At 39.1% G+C, this 21,149-nt stretch overlaps 1 protein-coding gene across 10 annotated transcripts in view; it reads right to left on the bottom strand.

Moving 5' to 3' along the window:
• Window positions 1-21,149, bottom strand: part of NRXN1 (neurexin 1) — a 541,621-nt gene that overhangs the window by 104,351 nt on the left and 416,121 nt on the right. For all 10 annotated transcript variants that reach the window (XM_065679616.1, XM_065679620.1, XM_065679618.1 and 7 more), the window contains one exon: window positions 18,724-18,895. In XM_065679616.1, the coding sequence (XP_065535688.1) occupies window positions 18,724-18,895 (172 nt within the window). The remainder of the gene's footprint in view (window positions 1-18,723; window positions 18,896-21,149) is intronic.

Here is a 21,149-nt window from a genome sequence, read left to right as displayed (position 1 = left end):
CCAGAAGGTGACTGTAAGCAGTTGCTTATTCAGTAGGTTTTCAACACCTGGAAAATGAAGAATATTTCAACCCCACTGTACCTAAAATTAGCTAGGTCTGAGACAGCAACTACTGAATGTGTTCTTCTGACTTTCGCCCAGGTAGCAATCTGGCTGATCTTCATTTCATGTTAGACAAGAGCTGCTATGTAAGAACATCTCTTGACAGAAATAATGCTCACATTATATAAATGAACAATGGCAAACAGAAAACACTGTGCTCTGCTCTTATTTTAAATTTCTATTGCTCTGTAACCCCATGAGTATCCAGTATTCAGGTAGAAGCCATCAATAAGAAAGCTCTTATTAACTATATGCAAGCCTCCTAATTTAGTTTGATCACACTGCAAGTTCTGAGAATGGAATAGGACAAACTGTCAAAAGGTCATTGCTCATATCATAGCATTTTATTGTAGTCAGTGAAAGGGACGGGGAAATTCTACATAGCCTTATTTTATTTCTGAACCATCTGCAACATGAAAAGTTATCTGAAACAATTAAGGAAAAAAAGTCTTCTGGAGTTAAATTCTGCTCTTGGTTATGTGATTTGTAAAAGAAAATAAGAGTTTGGTTTTTGGTTGTGATCACTAAAGGTAGAGTTGAACTGTCCCAGAAGACTGTTTGGAGGCAATGAAGGGTGCAGTACGGATAATTTCATGCTCATTACCTGACCAGAGACATAAAACCCATGAGAAATTCAAGCATCAAACCTCATCACCTTACACAAACTAAGCTGATTGCAACTGCACATATTAAAAATGATGATTTCATGTTCTTGGCAAGAAAATGCTAGACTGAACCACCACTATGCCCCAAAGTCCTGGACCATAAAGGTGCTTTGTCATACTCACTGCATCAGCCCATTGTCCTAAAGATATGCATGATTACACACAAGCCCATGGAAACAACACAAGTGAGGTCATTGCTTGGACAAGCTTTTGCCAGGCAGAAAAAAAACAAATGTACCCATACAGATTGAAAAAGGCATTTAAGAGATAAAAATCTGTTCTGTGTCAGCAGTGCAGCAAAAAAAGTAACCCTTGGCCAAAGAAAGCTCCAGACTTACAGTCATGTCTAAAAATGGCATTTCAATTTGTGTATTTATGCCTTGAAGACATTTTAGTACAAAAGAATAATCTATTTCAAATGGAAAGGTTTAGACTTGTACATATAGGATTTTTTTAATGCTTTTGGCAAGACATAGAAACAGAAACTGTAAATAATAGAAACAGATGCTTACTGAGATAGAAGCAGAGGAGTGCTTTAGTACTGCAGAACTATAATGAGCAGTCTACCACGCAACAGCAGAATGGCCGTGGGTAGACTCCCAGCAGTGATTTAGTTTATCTGTTAAAAGGTGAAATAATTCGATTCCCTAATTATACATACACCACCCACCACCCCCATGCCTTTATTACTGTTTTGCACTGAAATTAATCTGTGATATGCAGCATGTCACTGTAACATTTTATGAAATACAGCTCGTTTTTTTAAATCTACAAGGTGTTTCCAATTAGCTCAGTATTTTCCCCCTGTGATAATGTTTCACTGCAGGTTTTTTGTATGTCCAATTAAGAAGACTGAGAAGTATTGTGAAACATTTTGTTTCAATTTTGAAGGAAATTGAAAAGTGCACTGCTCAAATGCTCTGGATTTTTATGTCCAAAACTTTTCTAGATTTCCTTCTTTTATAATTTAGGAAGCTCTCAAAGGAGGGTAAAGATGGTTATCACAACATATATATCACTTTCCTGAAATCTGTGCTTCATGACTTCTCCTACTGCAAGTGTAAAAATGGGAGAAAGACCCACTGCTGAAAAAAGCACCTGTGAGGGTGGGATAGGTGTGAGAAAGGCTGTCAGTGTTGTCACCAACCACTCCTATGGGAAGTCCATTTCAGTGCTCTCTATTCTGCAAAAGCTCTCACTGAACATCAATCACAGAAGCAATTCTCGAATGCCTTGCTAGACTATGGCCTGAAAGGCCTTTGAAGCTCCAGATTTCTTCTTGGATGTTTTCAGATGATAGCTGGTCTCAAAGTAGGCTTGGGCAACAAGAGAAAGCCACCAGCTCTAACGCATATGTATCTGACCTGCCCCAGCTAAATCATGGTATCCCAGTTCTTTAAGCTCTTGCCCCCAAAACACTCACATAGGAGGAGCTTCTCTGTTTTAAAGTTAACAAAGCTACATTTCAGATGGACAGTGCAAAGCTGACAACTAACTTCTCTGTAGGTCTAAATTTACTGGCTTGATTTTCAGGGTTAATTTGAGTTGAAACAACAGAATGAAAAAACAATCAATATTGAACTATTTAAGCATACATGAATTTATAAGGAAATATGTCATCACTAAGTCAACTGTCAATACCTTTTTCATTTTCCTTTATAAAAATCCATTTGCTGATGCAACATCCAAAGAGAAGACATGACTTCTACTTTGGAACACTTGTGAAATGTTAAATGGGGAAAAAGAACAACTTTTGAAAGAAAATAGCTCTGTTAGCACAATTACACATCCACTTTTTCTCAGGAAACTACTTGACCTTTTAATAACATACTGAAACCCACTATGTTGAAGAAATTAGATAGAGTTATTACCAACTTTCCAGCTTTATAACTTCCAGTACCTCTCCTAACACAAAGCACTAATGCATTAGTAAAATATAATGCAATACAGTATTTATTTATATTTTTAAATGATGGTACTGAGAATGATGATTTATTAAAGAACCATCTAATTCTAAGAAGGTAATACACTAACAGCTAAAAAGTCCAGATGGCTTACTAATAAATTATTAATGCATTTGAATTTAATAAGCATATTTCAATATAAAATTCAGGATTCTAAGAAGGAAGGATGATGTCATTCCAGCAATCCACTGTCCACCATCACTCATTAAATTCCTGCCATAGATTCATAGAATAGGCGAGAAGAGGAAACTGCCTACTGTCCTTGCTTTTATTAATCACAGAATCATAGAACAGTTATGGTTGGAAAGGACCTTAACATCATCCAGTTCCAACGCCCCTGCCATGGGCAGGGACATCTCACATTAAACCATGTCACCCAAGGCTCTGTCCAACCTGGCCTTGGACACCACCAGGGATGGAGCATTCACAGCTTCCTTGTGCAACCCATTCCAGCACCTCACCACCCTTACAGTAAAGAACTTCTTCCTGAATTCAGCCATAAAACTATTCTTTTGCTAATTCATAACCTGCAGTGGACTCAAACAGGTCTTCCAGGAAAGTGTCTTCTCCTAATGTAATGACACACAGTAGAGAAAAATCTCTCAACAGTGAATTCCAAGGCTCACTGTTGAAATCACATGCTTTATTTCTTGTGTGAATTCCTCAGTTCTGGTTACAGCTTTCTAGGAACAGCTAAAGAGCAATTTAGTAAGCATCTAGTGTTTTCTTCTCCTGAAAGCACTTACGCAGTAATCAAAGTCACTGCATAGTTTTCTTTTTGATACTGCAAATCAGTTGACATAGCAACTCTTTTGGGCTCTTGTTACACATGCGTATTTTTTTCCATAGAGCCACATACCCCTGGTACAGACTTTGATACCTGCTCCAGACCTAGCCTCAAAGTGCTGTAAAGGGTGGTAAAACCCTCCCCAATTACAGAATCACAGAATTCTAGGTTGGAAAAGACCTTAAGATCATCTAGTTTCAACCCCCTGCCATGGGCAAGGACCCCCTCCACTAGACCAGGTTGCTCCAAGACCCATCCGACCTGGCCTTCAATACTGCCAGGGATGGGGCGGCCACAGCTTTTCTGGGCAACCTGTGCCAGGGCCTCACCACCCTCACAGCAACAAATTTCTTCCTTACATCCAGCCTAAATCTTTCCTGTTTAAGTTTGAACCCATTACCCCTTGTCCTCACTACAGCTCCTAATGAAGAGTCCCTCTTCAGCACCCTTACATTTACATTTCAGCCTTCTTTGCCCACAAAGTGGTTTCCATAAACTCCTTTTCTACAGCATCACATGATGTTTCATACACGGCAACTTGGAAGATGAGATGCCCGCAAGTAACTTCTCAGAATTAGACATTTCCAGGATGTTGTCTACATTGCTATAACTTTCTCTCCTTCTTCTTAGTTCCCTACCTTGGCATTTAGCACTGCTGCAGTGCTTTCTGCAACTGTTTTTAGATCCTCCTAGCTTCCCAAGCAATCATGTTCACACATCCCTTTTGTCCTGCCCTCACCATTATTTACTACTTTGTTTTTTGTCTTTTTATAAAAGTCACATATCACCAGCAATGACTTTACGTGGACTTCCAGAGCACTTATAAAAGCATTATGTATTTTTGAGCAGTACAGAACCCCACTGAACATGTTTCCTGTCAACAGATGCTCCTCACTGATAACCATTTGTTTTATGCAATATTCAGTTTATTAGCTCAAGCCAACTAATGAAAACTTAACTATATTCACTGCTCATCACTTTGATAAAGAGTATCTGTCAGTTTTGGGACTGATGATAAAATGTATGGCTGTGATTTGCAGGCTCCCTCCATAGTCACTGCAACACCGAACACTGCAATACTACACCTCTGTAGATGGTAATTTGGCTCATAAAGGATGATTTATACACACAGTTGGTACCTATGAGCACCAGAGAAGTTAAAAAAGTGAGGAAGCCCCACGATATTGAGCCTGAAACTGCTCTGTCCACATCCTTCACACGTACGTTATCGTACCAGAGCCCTCCAGAACTGACAGTGCAACCACAACACTTTCTTCAGTCTGAGACTGTATTTTAATTCAAACAAAACCACACATGAATTTGCATGAGAGAGAACTACATGACCAGGACCCTAAAGTGAGATACTCAAGAAGCCTTTGTTTGAAAACTGCAGTAAGGCAATCACAGTACTCTGAAAACGAGGGTGTATTTTCAAAACTTAGCCCAATACTCAGGTAAAGAGAAACTTTCAGCACTGTTTATTCTTTTGAAAAGGGCATATTTATTCTTCTCTCCCTATTGTGCAACTATCATTTTAAAATTTTCAACCAGCAGTCTATTAACGCCCATCAGTTCTGTAAAAGACAAAAATCAAAACTGCCTTTATATATACTTAACCGTGACAATGTTGCGTTTCATTCGGTTTTTTAATGTTCACTAAACTCAATGCTGCACCAGAAAGGCTATTTAACTCCTTAGAAGTAGTCCACTGAGGAAAAGAAACCATTCACATCTCAATTAAGCCAGATTTGTTAAAAGCATAATTTCACTGCCTTTAAGTTTACTTCTGCTTGTAAGGGGTTGAAATCAGGATGCCATTCTCAATTTTTTGTGCTTTCGGTATAGTGGTGGATACACAATTTCTGCTTTATTTGAAATGGTGTATACTACAAAACTTGACTCTTGAGAAGCTCATAGCAGTTCTAGGTTATTTAAATCATCCAGCCTTTCATAGTTTTTCTGACAGGCAGGATAGCCAGAAAAGAAAGATGCTCTGCTTTAGTTACACCTTGCTAGGGTCAAGGTAGCTCTCTGGACACTCCTGTAACAGCCTGAACTTACTTTTAAATGCATGATACAATACAACGGTTCTGCAGAATTTGTTACAACCAAGTTGCCATTAATCTCAAATCCAGAGTATTGAAGAAAAAGTTATTTTGACAATGTGGACACTGCAGTTTCAGGATGTTAATGTGGTTCAGTCTCTTGAAAATGTATCTAGGACAGAGCAGACTGCTGTTTTCCATCCTGCAGCATGAATTATAGTGACTGCTTCTGAATTAGTTAGTTTAATGGAAGTTCTTATCCTGAAGACATAAAGTACTATTCTGCTGTCACACCTCACAACACCAGTAAAATATATCTGGGGACACATGCACAAATGTGCTCCAAATAGAAAAAATACCTCATCTTCCAAGAGCACCTGAAACACAATAGCACTGCAAAGAAATTTAATTTGTTTTCCATATGACAGATTGTCTGGTTGGAAGGCTCAACACTGCATTGATTTGTTCTGTCCTGAGAAAAGCTCCCATTTCAGACTGACTTCAGGGTTGCCTCAGAAGTTAATGGAAATAAACTGCACTGCAGAAGGAACACACAGCAGAATAAACCATCATCCTTCTCTCTTCGCATGCTCCATCAGCAACCAAGAGCATTAATACCAACCAGTCTCACAGCAAATCCATGCATATGACCATCAAGCAAGGCATCTAAAGTGAGGGGAACAGACACAACCATATGAGCTTATGCGTTACACAAAAGTTACTTTCCTGAACTCAGTGGATAGTGGCTTGGCTCAGTGTGTTATGTGTTACATGAAATCCTGTGTAATCCTGAATGAGACAGCTATGAACCTACTAGAGGGCAGGCTGAAAAGAAAGAGAAATCAAAGAGTCTGGTGTTGACAACATGGTCCTGCCACTGGGAAATAAAAGAATGACCATGACGATCTGTTAAGACATTGATTCTATCACAGGTATCAGTACTGTATTGCTAAGGAAGCTGCTGAGTAGCTAAAATTCCTTGGTAAAGGATTTGATTGAATTACTTTATTTTTAACCAACGCCTTAATCTTCCATTTTGAACTTGTTCTACTACACTGGACAAGTTGTGATATTGCAGGTTAAGTGGGCAACACATCTCAAACCAAATAAAAGTATGTGGAAAGAATCCCTACGCATTGGTAATGTTTAATCTTTTGTGACTTCTGTGGGCTTTTTCTGACTTTTACTGGGAATGTTAGTAGATAATGGCCTTCCTGAAGAGGTGTATGGGGCCAGCTGTGGCAGATTTACCACGTCTCATTCTGAGATATGTTTTCACTCCTACTTTCTTCCTTTAACTTGAATGCACACAGCTTGTGGTCTTCAGAAATTCTACTTCCCTATCACTCTGTATCTAATTATGGTAAGCAAGTATGGGCACCATCCTTTGCCACAAAACACAAAAAGAGCAGGTAACTGTTTCACTACTTTGCAACATTATTTTCTGAATCACTGCTCCTTTGACATTTTCTTTCTCCTAAACTAGACGCATTATGCCACCTTGCTGTATTTAACTGAAAGGTGTTATACCTTCTGTGATCAAGTAATGACAACTGTGCCACACATTTTATCAAGATCTGAATTTAATTACAGGATTTATCAAGTCAAAGAAAGGATGAGCCTTTGTATTTCACCACGATATCCAAGATGAAAAATAAAAGAAAATCTGTCTGCAGACTTCGAGAGGCATTATTATGTAGCATTATCTGACAGAAAAACCTGATAAGCTGTCAAATTAAAAAGCTGATTTGGGAAACTTGAGTGAAACCACTTTTAGAAAAGAAACTTACTGTAGTGCCTTATTTGGGTATCACCTGGGCAGGATAGAACAATTTCATAATCTCTCAAAGGGCAGCAGTGCTTTTTTAAGAGAAATACACTTAACTGACTTCGGATAAACTGTAACAGAGGTTCACCCAAACAGAATGGGAAAATAAATCATCATTTTTGTTAGCATCAATCTTGCATATGAACAAAATTATAAAAAATAAAAAATATAATATAATAAAAATAATATAATATAATAAAATATAATAAAAAATAAAAATTATAAGATTATACTGAAAGTGAGACCTGGATACATGCTGAAAAGTACATTTATTCATAACCTAAGAACAGTCAGGACTGTATGAATCAGGAAAAGATGGGAAGAAATCACATGTGCAATTGCATGCTGGCACAGGTAGCAAGGTAGCATTCTTGCCTAGTTACATCTACAGCCACTGCTGGTTTGTGGCTCAATAACTAAAATGAATCTTTTAAACTATTTTGGTATCTGCTAAACAGGTTTCTTGCATCTTACTGTATTGTGGAGAACTTGCTGAAGTTGAGTTTCACATATGTCTTGGTCTTATTTTAAATTGTCTATGACATTACTTTACAAGCTGCTATAATGCCTTCTTTTATTCATATTATAATTGAACATAATTGTATGAATACAGGTAAATATCAGGTTCCTGTAATACTCAAGGAAGATTTTGTCCAGTTGAAACAAACAAAACCTCCATGTTATTCTGACTTTGCTTTGGATAAATAATGAAAACAGCATAGGAAAGTTAATTGCAGGAAACTTTTTGATTATCATGGTTGACATTGAATGATCAGGAGTTGACTCTAATACAAGGACAACTAAAAATAAGTCTGTAAATCAGATTCTTGATTTCAAAAGAACAAAATTTGATCAAGTGAAGGAAACCAGGTTGTGTAATCAGTCTGAGAGGCTGAAGTCTGCCTGGAAGGACACTTGGAAACTACTTAAGATCAAGTATAAACTTATATATTAGTGCTTATAAATTTATACATATATATAAAAATATATAAGACATATTTACATATGTGTACGTATGTTATTTATAGATTTCAAAGAGAGTAAAATAAATTGAAAAGACAGAGATGCTTTAAGTGCTATAAAAAGAGATCATGGAACAAGGGAAGTCAATTTATAATAAGGTTGATAATGATCCACAGCTCAAAAGAAAGCTTACATACTTATTCTTAATGAACTTCCGCTGTCAGAAGGTGAGGAAGATGATGTCTATCCCAGAACTTAAAAACAACAAGCCAAAGGTACATGTTTTTGTACTTTTGTACTTTTTGCTACTTGTATTCAAGAACAGAAAATGAAATAGGTTTACAGGAGAAGGGGAAAAAAGCCGTCCAGTCATACTATTTAGTCTGACCTTACCTGTACACAGTGCTTTAGAATAAATTTGAAAGCAAAGAATTAAAGACATGGAAGCAATTGGAAAATGAGATAAAATGTAAAACTTTATCAAATCATGTTAGACTAATCTAATAGCTGTATTTGTTAAGTTATCTGATTTTCTAGATGAAGGAAATGGACTACATCTAATTTATCTGGATTTCAGTAAAGCACTGGATATGATGCCATGTAGCAAATCATCGATTAACTGTGGGAAACAGTATAAAAAAGTGTACAGTAAAGGGCTGAATGAAAAAAGACACAAGGGATAGCACTGAACGAGGAATTTTTTCCCTCCTTTCTCTCTCTCATGTAGACACCACAGCCTAGTATCCTGGTTCTGTGTCTACTGACAGGCTTCTGAATACACGGGCTGCTTGTTTCGGGTGACACTCAAGGTGCTGCATCTTCCCAGGCTGCAAGCCCTTTCCAGGAACTAGCTAGTGCATGGGAGCCACCTTCTTCCTCATACTTCCACTTTATTAAGTTGTCATCTTCAGCTTCTTTGTGAATCATTCCCACAGATGATAAGCACTCATTACTTGTCATATTCAGACCTGCCAATGTGTCAACTATACCATTGCTCCCCACTATATTACCTGTACCTGAAAAATAAAAATCCTCAAGAGACAGTAGGTCAGTCAGACCTATCAAAGCTCTCCAAGTATTTTGGAGAGCTGATGCCATCTAATTGAATTGCTGGAAGCTCTACACGTGTTTAAGTCAAGCAAATATAACAAACTAAATCCTGAGTTCTATGGTAAGTTAATGAGTTTCATGGTGAATTCTGAAACCGTATTAGACTATGTCATAACAGCTACCATTGAGATCACTGCAGGTATGTAAGGAAAACCAGTGGTTTTCCCCATAGGAAAACTATCAGGGTAGAACTCCTAAGAAAGTATCCGAGATGAGTTCCAGCACCAATCTTTGGTGTTTTCTTCACTGATGTCAGTATAAAATGTTGACCAGACAATGAAATCTGCAGATATCATAAAACGAGACATACTGGTAACTCTGAAAAGGCTGCAGGTGTCAGTCAAAAGTAACTGAGCCCTAAGTTAACAGAAGTGACACTAAAGCTTATACCACAAAATGCAGGTCACACACTTCAGATATAGGACTAGTCACACCATTTTTTTTTGCAATAAACTGGGATATTAGAAGAGAGTATTAATGAAGAAAGATGTTCAATGGGTATACTAGTCAGCTGCAGAATGGTACTGAGCCATACGATTTTGAGCTATGAAAAGGGAAAATGAGATCTTAGAATGTATCGGTGGAAATTACTTTCAGCATTCATGTCTTAATATGTCTCTACAGGATGTCCTAGTGTTCTTGTTATTGTCCATTTCCAGTCACATGTGCTTTTGAAAAAATGAATTCAAAACGAAAATGCCTCAGAAGACAGGCTATAATGATATATCTCTACAAAAATTCAAATTATCTTACCTGAGTGTATTATTTCTCATATATCAACCTTTCTTTTACTGTTGTGATGGTTAGCCAATAGAGAAAGTTGATTTTTTAACTTTGGGACAAGAATGAAAAATGCTTTGATTGGTCAAAACATTAGAGTTAATGAAGGTTTTACAACATCTCTTACTCTAAAAAAGAAAAAAAAAGGCAAATAAATTACATAAGAGACTGGATTTTTCTTTTTTAAATTTTAGAAATGTAAAAATTCAGGGGTTTTAAATGGTTGTGCTTTAAAATACCTTCCTTTTTTTCCTTCTGGTTTTTTTTTTCATTGCCTTTCAAAGAAAGTATACATTGTTCTTCTAATTCTTCATTCGTTATGTTTGTCTCCTCTAGTAACCTTGAAATCTACAGCCAGTATGTGTGGTTTCTAACTTCTTTTTTTTTAATCAATGTAAATTAATATATAATTTAATGTTTAAATGATCATATTTCAATTGAAAATCAATGGATTTAATTCACTGATTTTCATTAGGTGGGAATCGATGCCTCTGTTCTCCCTAAGACAGAGACTCAACCGTGAAACAATTCTGCCTTTATCACCAGGACTGTGTAATTTATTCCTGAATATTTTCACATAAGGAACTTTCACAAAGACTTCATGCAAATAATAAAAATCTGTTAACTCATTCATAGTTATTCCCCATTATGTCCCATCAAACCAGAGTAAGTTTAACTAAAATAGTTACCAGCAGACATTCCCAGACAGAGACCTTACCATAAACAGAGCCCCAGGGACACATGACTCCATGGACTCATGAAAGGCCATAAAGAACACTGATAAGGTTTGCTTTCCAAATCTGGGAGGATGAGACATCACTTAGTAACCAAGGAACTACTGACTTAGCTGATATTTTTCCCTTTCTCTGCTTAGTAATTCCATAGGCTAAATATTTTATGCCCATATCTACACCCTGATTTTATATATATGGCATAAATTCATACCTAAAATGTTCACTTGCACTGTATAATTCATCTACATATTCCCAGATGGAGAGTTCCTGAGAAGTCTTCCTGTTCTTTCCAAACACTTTTATTTCCAAGGGATGTAAAGTATAATGACATGTCCTTGTTTCATTGACACTGCTAGTTTCTCACAGCAGGAAAATGACATATAAACCAGCAGATATTGGGCAGTATCTGTTTCACTTAATTGCTGTGAACAAAAGTTAAGTCTTTTCCACTGCATTTTCCTCCTGGACAGAAAGGTAGTTTTTATTTTGTCTTTGGGAGCACTGCTCCCACCAAGGAATGAGAGACTGAGTCAAGTTTGTGAGCATCACAGCTCATCAAAACAAAACATTCTTCATATCATCTATGTCCATCCTCAGGACTGACTTACCAAAGTGACAGATCTGACTGTAGAAGTGTCAAAACTCTGACTATAGCAAAGGACATGAGAGAACACCAAGATGTATTCTTTTAACCAAAGAAGGAACCATGTGAGGAAAAAGGTAAAGACAGCGTGTTGCTGGACAAGTAAAGAAATAGGAGTCAGAAGGCTGATATTATTTCAGCATGGAAAAAAAACCTTAAAGTCCCATGTCCTAACAGCAGTGACCGAGGGGCTTTAAAATATTACCCCATGGCAAATACAAGGCAAGGCAAATACTGAGCGACCGTTTCCTTGTCAGGTTTCTACCTCACTCACCTTGACTATTATGATTTTGCACGGATGTGCTGATTAAAAGGCTGTCTGCCCATTTTATCAGAATATTCAAAAGTATGGACATGGCTTTGAACAACTTGGTCCAGTGGAAGGTGCCCCTGCCTGTCGTGGAGGTTGGAACTGGGTGAGCTTTAAGGTCCCTTCCAACCCAAACCAATCTGTGATTCTATGATTCTGTGTTTGGAATGAGCTTGAGATCTCTCCTGGCCATGATGCTTATGACTGAGAAACAGATCTTTGATGGCTGTGGGGGCCTGAATTTGGAGGTATTTCTAAGCCAATGGCATGCAAGTTAGACAACTACATGGATAGCCTGGAAAATACTACTTGTCCAGGGAAACAAATGTACTGAACACAAATGTCTCCTGTTAATTTTATGTCAGTCTGAACACACAAAACCAAACCAAATGGATAGCACTTATTCTAAACAGGAACATTGTAATAGTTGACTTTTAGCACTTATCTTAAAGTCAGGTGTATCCCACGAAAAGAATTGCATAAGCTTTGTCTCTGCTCTTGTGAGACCTCACCTGGAGTATTGTGTGCAGTTCTGGTGTCCTCAACATAAAAAGGACATGGAACTGCTGGAACAAGTCCAGAGGAGGGCCACGAGGATGATCAGGGGACTGGAGCACCTCCCGTATGAAGACAGGCTGAGGAAGTTGGGGCTGTTCAGCCTGGAGAAGAGAAGGCTGTGTGGAGACCTCACAGCAGCCTTCCAGTACCTGAAGGGGGCCTATAGGGATGCTGGGGAGGGACTCTTCGTCAGGGACTGTAGTGACAGGACAAGGGGTAATGGGTTAAAACTTAAATAGGGGAAGTTTAGATTGGATAGAAGGAGGAAATTCTTTCCTGTTAGGGTGGTGAGACACTGGAATGGGTTGCCCAGGGAGGTTGTTAGTGCTCCATCCCTGGCAGTGTTCAAGGCCAGGTTGGATGAAGCCTTGGGTGGGATGGTTTAGTGAGAGGTGTCCCTGCCTATGGCAGGGGGGTTGGAACTAGATGATCTTGAGGTTCTTTCCAACCCTAACTATTCTATGATTCTATGATTCTATTTTCCAGAATACAGGATCAAGAGAAGCATTTAAATGTGATGCCCCCTTCCCATAGCCCTTGGATGTTCTGCAAGAGCAACCTTTAGCCCACAGATCCAGAGAAAATCCCTGAGACAACATCTGCGCCCTTAGATGTTTAACTTTACGTGATAAAGGGGAAAAAAAATAAATATCAAAACCAAAATCCACAGCAGAATTATTCTGTATTATACGGACATCCGAAAAGCCTCAGCTGCCAACTGCCATATTGCAGAGGTACTTGGCACCAACCATAATGTCAGCCTGCAGTTTGATCTTCTGCCAACATACATGGACTCTCACACAGGTTCTTCTTTGGTGCGGATGCTCAATCATAATTTATACTCCCCAGTCACAGAGATACATCTGTTCCACTAGTCTGGCAGTGTTTCGGACAATCTCTTTTGTGTGAACAACATGTGTGAGATGCTTATGCTATCAGATCTAGGTCTGTCACACACATCCTTGACAACATCTGCTGACCCATGGGGTATTTGAGGACAGCTGCCACTAAGCTATGCTGTTCTAAGGCTGACAAGACATCAAGGGAAGGCTTCATTTTAGATATCTGCCTACATCAGACTGTATCTTCTAGACTACTGCAGGACCCCAGGAACCGCTGAGTATTCCCAGTGTCTGAACAGCTTTGAAAATATAGACAAGTTGATCAATATCTAAGAGATCATCTTATATCAAATCAAATTCTGCATCTGTCTGATTTATGATGGAAGTTCTGAAGAGTAGGTTCCCACTGGTAAAATGAGTGGTTGCACCGTGTTCCTTGAGAGAATCAGCATTGGGAAAACTCCCTTTGACTGCAGAAAGTATAGAGGTATTCACAGAAAAGTGATTCTGAAAATCCTTCACAATAAATGGTGATTATTGTGGCTTTAGAAAGTCATCTAGCTTGCTCTGATACACTTTCCCAGGCTAGCAAAATGCACACCCTTCACTACTAATGAAGGGAAATTAGAAAATGGAGAAAATCATTTTTTCTTGTTAAAAGAGATACAGTTATGAGCACTGCTGTGAGAAAAATTAGGTTTGGGTTTTTTTTTAAATATATCCCTTCCCACCCCCCTTGATTTGATTTGAAACAGATTTTCTTTCAGGTAAGGAAGAAAAGGTTGTTTCAGATAAAATGAGATACTTTGTTCTCAGATTACCTAGATCCCCCTAGAAACACTGGACAATCTTGATATGAAGAGTCAGAACATTTTATTAAGAAAATACTGAAATTAGTATCCTGACATTACCAAAACCTATTTCCTATTATTTTCTTTTTTCTTTTGGCCATAATTTTCCTTTCAATTTGACCCAAATTAACAAGTCCATTGGTTTCCTACCAGAAATGCATTCTTAGCAAATCTACATTTCAGTGTGGAATTACTATCTCACTGAAGTTACAACAGAAATATGCTCACAGTAGTAGCTGGAGTTGCTACTATGGTGCACTAACAACTGTTGATGACCCAGAAGTAATAGAAATGATCTGCATGGAAAATGGGGTTAGTGTATTGATTAGGAACTCTGAGTGCACAGTCAGCAGTTTGCTGTTAATATGATCAGAAATTGGGCTGCATACAGGAAAGGTAATGGGAAATCACTATCTGAAAAAGAGACTAAGGTGAAATATTAAAGTTCTTTGGGAAGGTGCAGAAGGATGATAACAGTTTAGTAGAAAGGTAACACTGAATTTAGTTATAAAAGATGGAATATACAAATCCAGTACAGAACTGTGCAACTTATCTATCAAAAAACTACAATATAACATTTTCAAGCACAGTTAGGAAGTGTGAAACACAGGACAAACATTTACTAAAGGGCAGAAACTGAAGAGTGCATCCTCACAGTTCTAGCAATGCACTCAGAGAAATGGCAAGACAGAAACTTCAGAGTAAAAATTGAAAGACTCTGAAGGGAGTCTGGAAGAACATATAAAACTAAAGCTAAACCTCTTGTCTCTGAAAATCATGAAGCTACTTCAGGACACCAAAATCTTTGCATTTGTCTAACGACTAACACATACTTCCCCCCAAAATACTCCAAAAACCAACCAGCCACCTTCCCAAGCATGATAACCCTCTACCACTGGCCACCCCCACCTCTTTCCTTTTACAAATCTCTCCTTAAATATCTACTCAGATAAAAACTGAAGGTGCATTGACCCAGTGAAAACATGACACTCAAGCCTAGTGGGATGGAGAATGATGTACAAGAGAAACATGCTAGATCCTATTAATCTTCCAGGGTAATTTATGCATTTTATGAAACTCGAGAATAAAACACACAAGTAAACAAGGAAGCCCTTTGGAGCATTGCTATTTGATACTTTCTGCAAGGTGTCTACCTCTCTGACTGCTCATAAAGCAGTATTAGGGAATCATGTATGCTACAGCTAGAAAACCCTTCACAGGAAGACTGAACTCTCAGCAGATCCTGAGACCCAGGGCTGAGTTCAGGCTCCCTACAAACCCCACACAGACTTGTGTCAATCAGGACCACAGCTCTTTTTCAAAAGGTGATCAGCTTTGAGTATCAGCTGGGGTGCCCACAGCATCCTCCCAGCAAGTTATACAGCACTGACTATTACTGGGCCTTGGGTGCCCTTATCTACAGGATTGAGATGGGGCAACATAAAGGTTACACAGGCAATGAAACCTGGAAATCCTGAGCCTGTGACCAGAAAATCCTCTCAGAAGTCTCCACCCATTATTTTAATATACTGATCACAAAGAAGCTACGTCTTTTAGTCAGAGACTCCAACCAGAACTGTAATTCAGAGCAAAATTGCTCCTTGTAAAGACAGAAGAATTGATCAGCTGGTATGCTTCAGACAACCAACTGGGAGGGTTTTTTTTATATTAGTATACTTTTGAAAAAAGGAAATCCAGCATGTTTAAGAATAGCAAACTGATAACTGAAGCTGCTAATCCCATTTCTCTTAATTAAAAAAACCCAGGAGGAGAAGAGGTAAGTCTGTGCTTAGCTACAATGGCAGAGGCACATTAAGAAATTATACAGAAAACAGGCACAAAGCAAAAAATATTGTTTCTAGCACTGAAATGGAAGCCAATGAGGTCTCACTCATGCAAACAGGGTCAAATTTGGTGCACAGTGTGCAACTGCAACATATCCTCCATCCAAAACATGAGAAAAGAGCAAGTAAGCTGGTTAACCAGTACTGCTAGGTACTACTGTCTGTCCCTAAACAGCAGAAGCACATCTAAATTGGATGCAGCAACACTGGCCAAACTGTGCCGTTTGATATCCTTAAGATGTCACTTTTAGAAATACTACCTTTAGAACAGGAATGACAGTGGTAGCTTTGAACAGGGTGCTATTAATATCTTCAAAGCACTATCAACCTTGCTCAAAGGCAGCATCGTCTTCAGGACAAGCCTGTGTCTTTTCCAAAAGGTACATCAATACCAGTTTGTGTGTAAACTAGTGTTTAAGAAGGGTTTAAATGAAGAGTGCCAAACCTGATGGAGTAACATGGAATCATAAAAAAAGGTATGGCTGAGTGCGCTCATGTTGGGAAAGGAAAGAGACAGAAGGAGAAAAGGGGGAGGTTGGATTTCAAAGCAATGCTATACAAGAGCCATAAAAAATTACTATGGGAAAGGCAAAGAAAATTAAAGGCCAACAGCAGTCTTGGAAGATCCATCAATGAAGCAAGTGAAGGGATTTTGTACACTGGCTGATGAAGGCACTGAAAATGCCTTGAAATGCAGCTTGTGCATAGATTGCTAAAGGAAGCTCAAAAAGCTCTAATGTGGTGTTTTGCTTTTTCGAAGAAAACATCCCCTCCACTAATCCCATCTCAGGGAAATCACTCTGTTTCCTGAACTGATCTATGTTCAGTATAAACAAATTCTGTGTGCCACTATCTTCAGAACTCAGCTGCAGTTTGTCCTTGTTGCAGCCACTTTGTATTTTCAGGAAGAAACAGAACAGAAATGAAAAAGAAAAATACTTTCATGCTCATTATTTAGGTAAAAAAAAAAAAAAAAAAACCAAAAAACAACAAACACAAAAACCCCCAAAAAATCATCCTAAACCTTATTTCGTCCTTTCTGATACATACATCTTGAGCACAAACTAAGACACACATCTCCGTAGCTTCTACCATCTTATTTCAGCTACCATTTACCAAACACTGCAAAAGTTAGAAAATAAGGGGAACATGTGACAAACAGGAATATCTGAAAGATCACAGGACATATTTCATTCAGTATCTCTCTTTCCTTCAAGAGTTTATTAACTCTCAGAAATGCTTCTAAATTAAAGACAGTAATTGTTTCTAATTGCCAGAACTGCCAGTCATTAATAACACATTAGCACACAGGTGGGATTTTTAAACAACTCCTTCTATACAGAATTTCATTTGTGATGCATACTTTCATTTGTATTTTAAATTCTAAATTATCTCCAAGAAATTATCTGAAGCATTATATTTCACCTGTGGATTTTCTTTTTTAATTATTTTTATTTTTTCAAAAGTCAGGTGAACAGCTGGACTACAACTCAACCTCCCCACCAAAAAAACCCAATACCCAATTAAATACTAATAATTAGTACAAGGAATGGCTTATGTATTCCTTATAATATATCTAATATTATATGTATTATAATATAAATATTTTATATATATATATATATACACTCCTGCTTCACCACACCCCCAAAATGAAGAATTTTCTACTTACAAACAGATAAATCAGAGCTGTTATTTATGTAGTAGCAAAATATGCAAATCAGAGTATCTTTTACTTACATCTCTGGATTTGCTGCCTTTTGTTTACTCATATAAAAACACACACCAACTGTTAACAGAGAACATGCAGATTTGTAAGTTACCATTAATGGCTCAGTAGTACTATTCCATAAGAAACGCACTGCATGTCTGAAAAACCCGTTGCCTTTAAAAATTAATAAAATTAGTAACACAGTAGTCTTCAGTGCATAGCATTTACATAGAAGTAAATAGGGGTCCAAACAAGGCAACTCTGCATTCACGAGTGGTGCTGTTCAAGTAACCAGCATCACTTACGTAAGTAATACCCTGTAGTTTGTGTTTCAAGTGAAAGCACCTTAATTTGGTTGGCCATACAATTGATAACTGATACATGTTTTGGTTATAGAAGCACAGAATAGTTTGGATTGGAAGGGACCTTCAAAGGTCATCAAGCCCAACCCTCTGCAATAGGCAGGGACATTTCCATAGATCAGGTTGCCCAGAACCACATCCAGCCTGCCCTTGAACATCTCCAGGGATGGTTATGCCTGCTGGAACACTTCTGCTAAATTCATAAGCTTCAGACTGCTTTAATATCAACTCATAATTAAAAGAACACAGACAACCTTTTCCTCGGTAAATTCAGTAAAATCCCCATCACTTGGAGATCGATTTGAGAGTCACTTTACTGTGTAGCTTTTGTCAAAGCCTTTTCTTCCCCGCTACAACAATCGTCCAATAAAAACAAATGAAACAAGAAGCACAACCACTATTTCACGCCTTGATAAATGTATTTTTCCACTTCCAGTAATAACCTGAATCTGTGCTTTTAAACTCACTTAGGAAATGCCATCATCATAAACTGCATACTGCTCAGGACTCTAACTACTTAATTAGCTAGCAAGACATTGTGAAGGAGCTGATGTACTAGAAGAGAAGCAAAATGAGCAGGCATCCCCCACCCTCTTACTCACAAGTGTCTGTATAAGCCCTTACCTGCTGGGTAACGTTCGATAACTGGCCAGTTGTCCACCTGTAATGTGGCATTGCCACCACTTCTTGTGAACCGTACCACATGGTATTTTCCATCATTAATGATTGCGTTGATCTCTTCAATTGAGATGTCATCAGTTCCAACATTAAATTTAACTCCAATTTTTCCCTGGTGCTGCATATTTAAAGGAAAAAAAAAAAAAAAGAAGAATAAGAAGAACTAATTAGGAGTTGTTTTAGCAAGAAATGGAGACAGTGTGTGTAAGATTTCTAACATCTTCCCTCCTCAGAGGTAACTTCTGAAGGCTTGCATGTGGCAGTGACAAGCCTCCTGACAGTTCAGTACGTCTGAGACGTCTCTTTGATGGAGAATTGATATTCCAAATGAGTTATTTCACCAAATGGAGCTCTCTTTTTCTCCAAGAAAGTCAGACCAAAATGAGGAGGGGAGAAAAGAAGAAAATAGAGGTTTTCTTTCCCTGTCCCCTTCCTCACCTCTGTGAGGATTAAACACTATTTTTCCTTTTGGGCTTTCAAAATGGAGAGCCTAGCAGCGTCACTTGGAAGAGGTGTGAGGATTTTCTGGTTATAGAAGCCAAGGCCCAGCCCTGCTTCTCCTTTCTCCAAACCTCATGTATACTCAGTCTTCACAAGTGATAACAAAGGGGGAAACTTTCTTTTAACGAAGAGATCGCTACAGACTGAGACACTCATTTATTCGCTGGGCTTTGCCTGTATACCCCTGTACCTGAGTGCATCCAGGGCTAACGGGACTTCCCCCATACATTTACACTCAGGACCAAGGCTGTGGGTTTTCCAGATGATTGTGATATTGGCATATTTTAGTTTTTATTGCTTTTTCATGATGGAGATGTTCACTCTAACGGGACATTTTCATAGAGTCATAGAATCAAGTAGGTTGGAAAAAACCTTTAAGAGCTGTTACCCCAAGACCATGTCACTGAGGGCAAACTGATCTCCCCACATGATCTCCACTCACAGCTACCCCTCATCTTCCCCCCCCCCCCCCCCCATAGTAGGCCACACTGTATAGCTGCTGCCTCTACCCTCATGGCCACCACCCTCATGGCCACCACCCACATCGCACGCCCGCCCCTGCTCTCCCCTCACATTCCCCCTTCATGGCCGCCCCTCAGCCTCTCCCTCTTCCCCTCCCGCCGACTGCCGTCCCTGACGAGCGCCCCCACCGGCGGGAACGACGCCTGCCCTGCCTGCCGCCCCCCCTCCGGCCCTGCTTGCCCGCAGTCCCCACAGTCGCGTTTCATGGAAGTCTTTCACGTCGATTACAGCTGTATCTTAAGGGTTTGTAATTCCCTGCCCCTCCTAGCAAACCAATTCTGCTCCTGAATATGGATAGCTATAAATGGAAAAGAGAAAAAAAAAAAAACACCTCATAGCAGCCTTCCAGAACCTGAAGGGGGCCTATAGGGATGCTGGGGAGGGACTCTTCGTCAGGGACTGTAGTGACAGGACAAGGGGTAACGGGTTAAAACTTAAACAGGGGAAGTTTAGATTGGATATAAGGAGGAAATTCTTTCCTGTTATGGTGGTGAGACACTGGAATCGGTTGCCCAGGGAGGTTGTGAGTGCTCCATCCCTGGCGGTGTTCAAGGCCAGGTTGGATGAAGCCTTGTGTGGGATGGTTTAGTGTGAGGTGTCCCTGCCCATGGCAGGGGGGTTGGAACTGGATGATCTTGAGGTTCTTTCCAACCCTGACTATTCTATGATTCTATGAAAGAAAACCCCCACTGCACACTATGAGATTAGGGGCTTGTGCACAGTAAGTGGCAATTCTGCGTGGAATTTCATGTCATTGGTGCTGGTACATCCTTCTTAAAAGTTAAAATGCTTCTTAAAGTTTTTACACAACCAGCTGAAACACAATGAAACATTTCAGTTTGCACAAGCTGGTCATTCACATCCATCCTCCCAAAGCTGGGTTCACCTCTACTGCACAGCCTTTGTGTCTGCTCCCTCTTTCTCCTTCCACCCTGGCACCGCTCCCTGTACTAAGTGCATCCTGCAGCTCCTCATCTCTGGAAGTCTCCCAAGTGAAAAACTCAGGAGTTCTTCCACTTTATTCTCTGCTTAAATACCTGACTTCACTGTCCAATTGCATATTCCAATTGCATATTCTCCACTTGCATATTCCACTTACACAGCTCAGCAGCTGCTGAACGCCTTTGGAGAAAATCCCTCAGCGTTTTGGCACAACACTGTCACCTCTTCAGCTATGATCATTCCAAAATGAAATACTCTGAAGAGAATTCTCATTTCCTCAGTTGCTTAAATAATGTTCTCAATGTTCCTCGTTTTGCCTTGAGGATTATTTTAAAGTTTCTCTATTTGCAGGTCCTACTTTTCCATGACTATAAGGTGTCAAGAAGGGATCCACCTCCTCCAGCACA

Source organism: Lathamus discolor, chromosome 5 (genome assembly GCF_037157495.1).
Source record: "Lathamus discolor isolate bLatDis1 chromosome 5, bLatDis1.hap1, whole genome shotgun sequence".
Taxonomy (NCBI): Eukaryota; Metazoa; Chordata; class Aves; order Psittaciformes; family Psittacidae; genus Lathamus; species Lathamus discolor.
The sequence above is the reverse complement of the archived record's forward strand: the minus strand, read 5'-3'. Positions and strand labels throughout refer to the sequence as shown.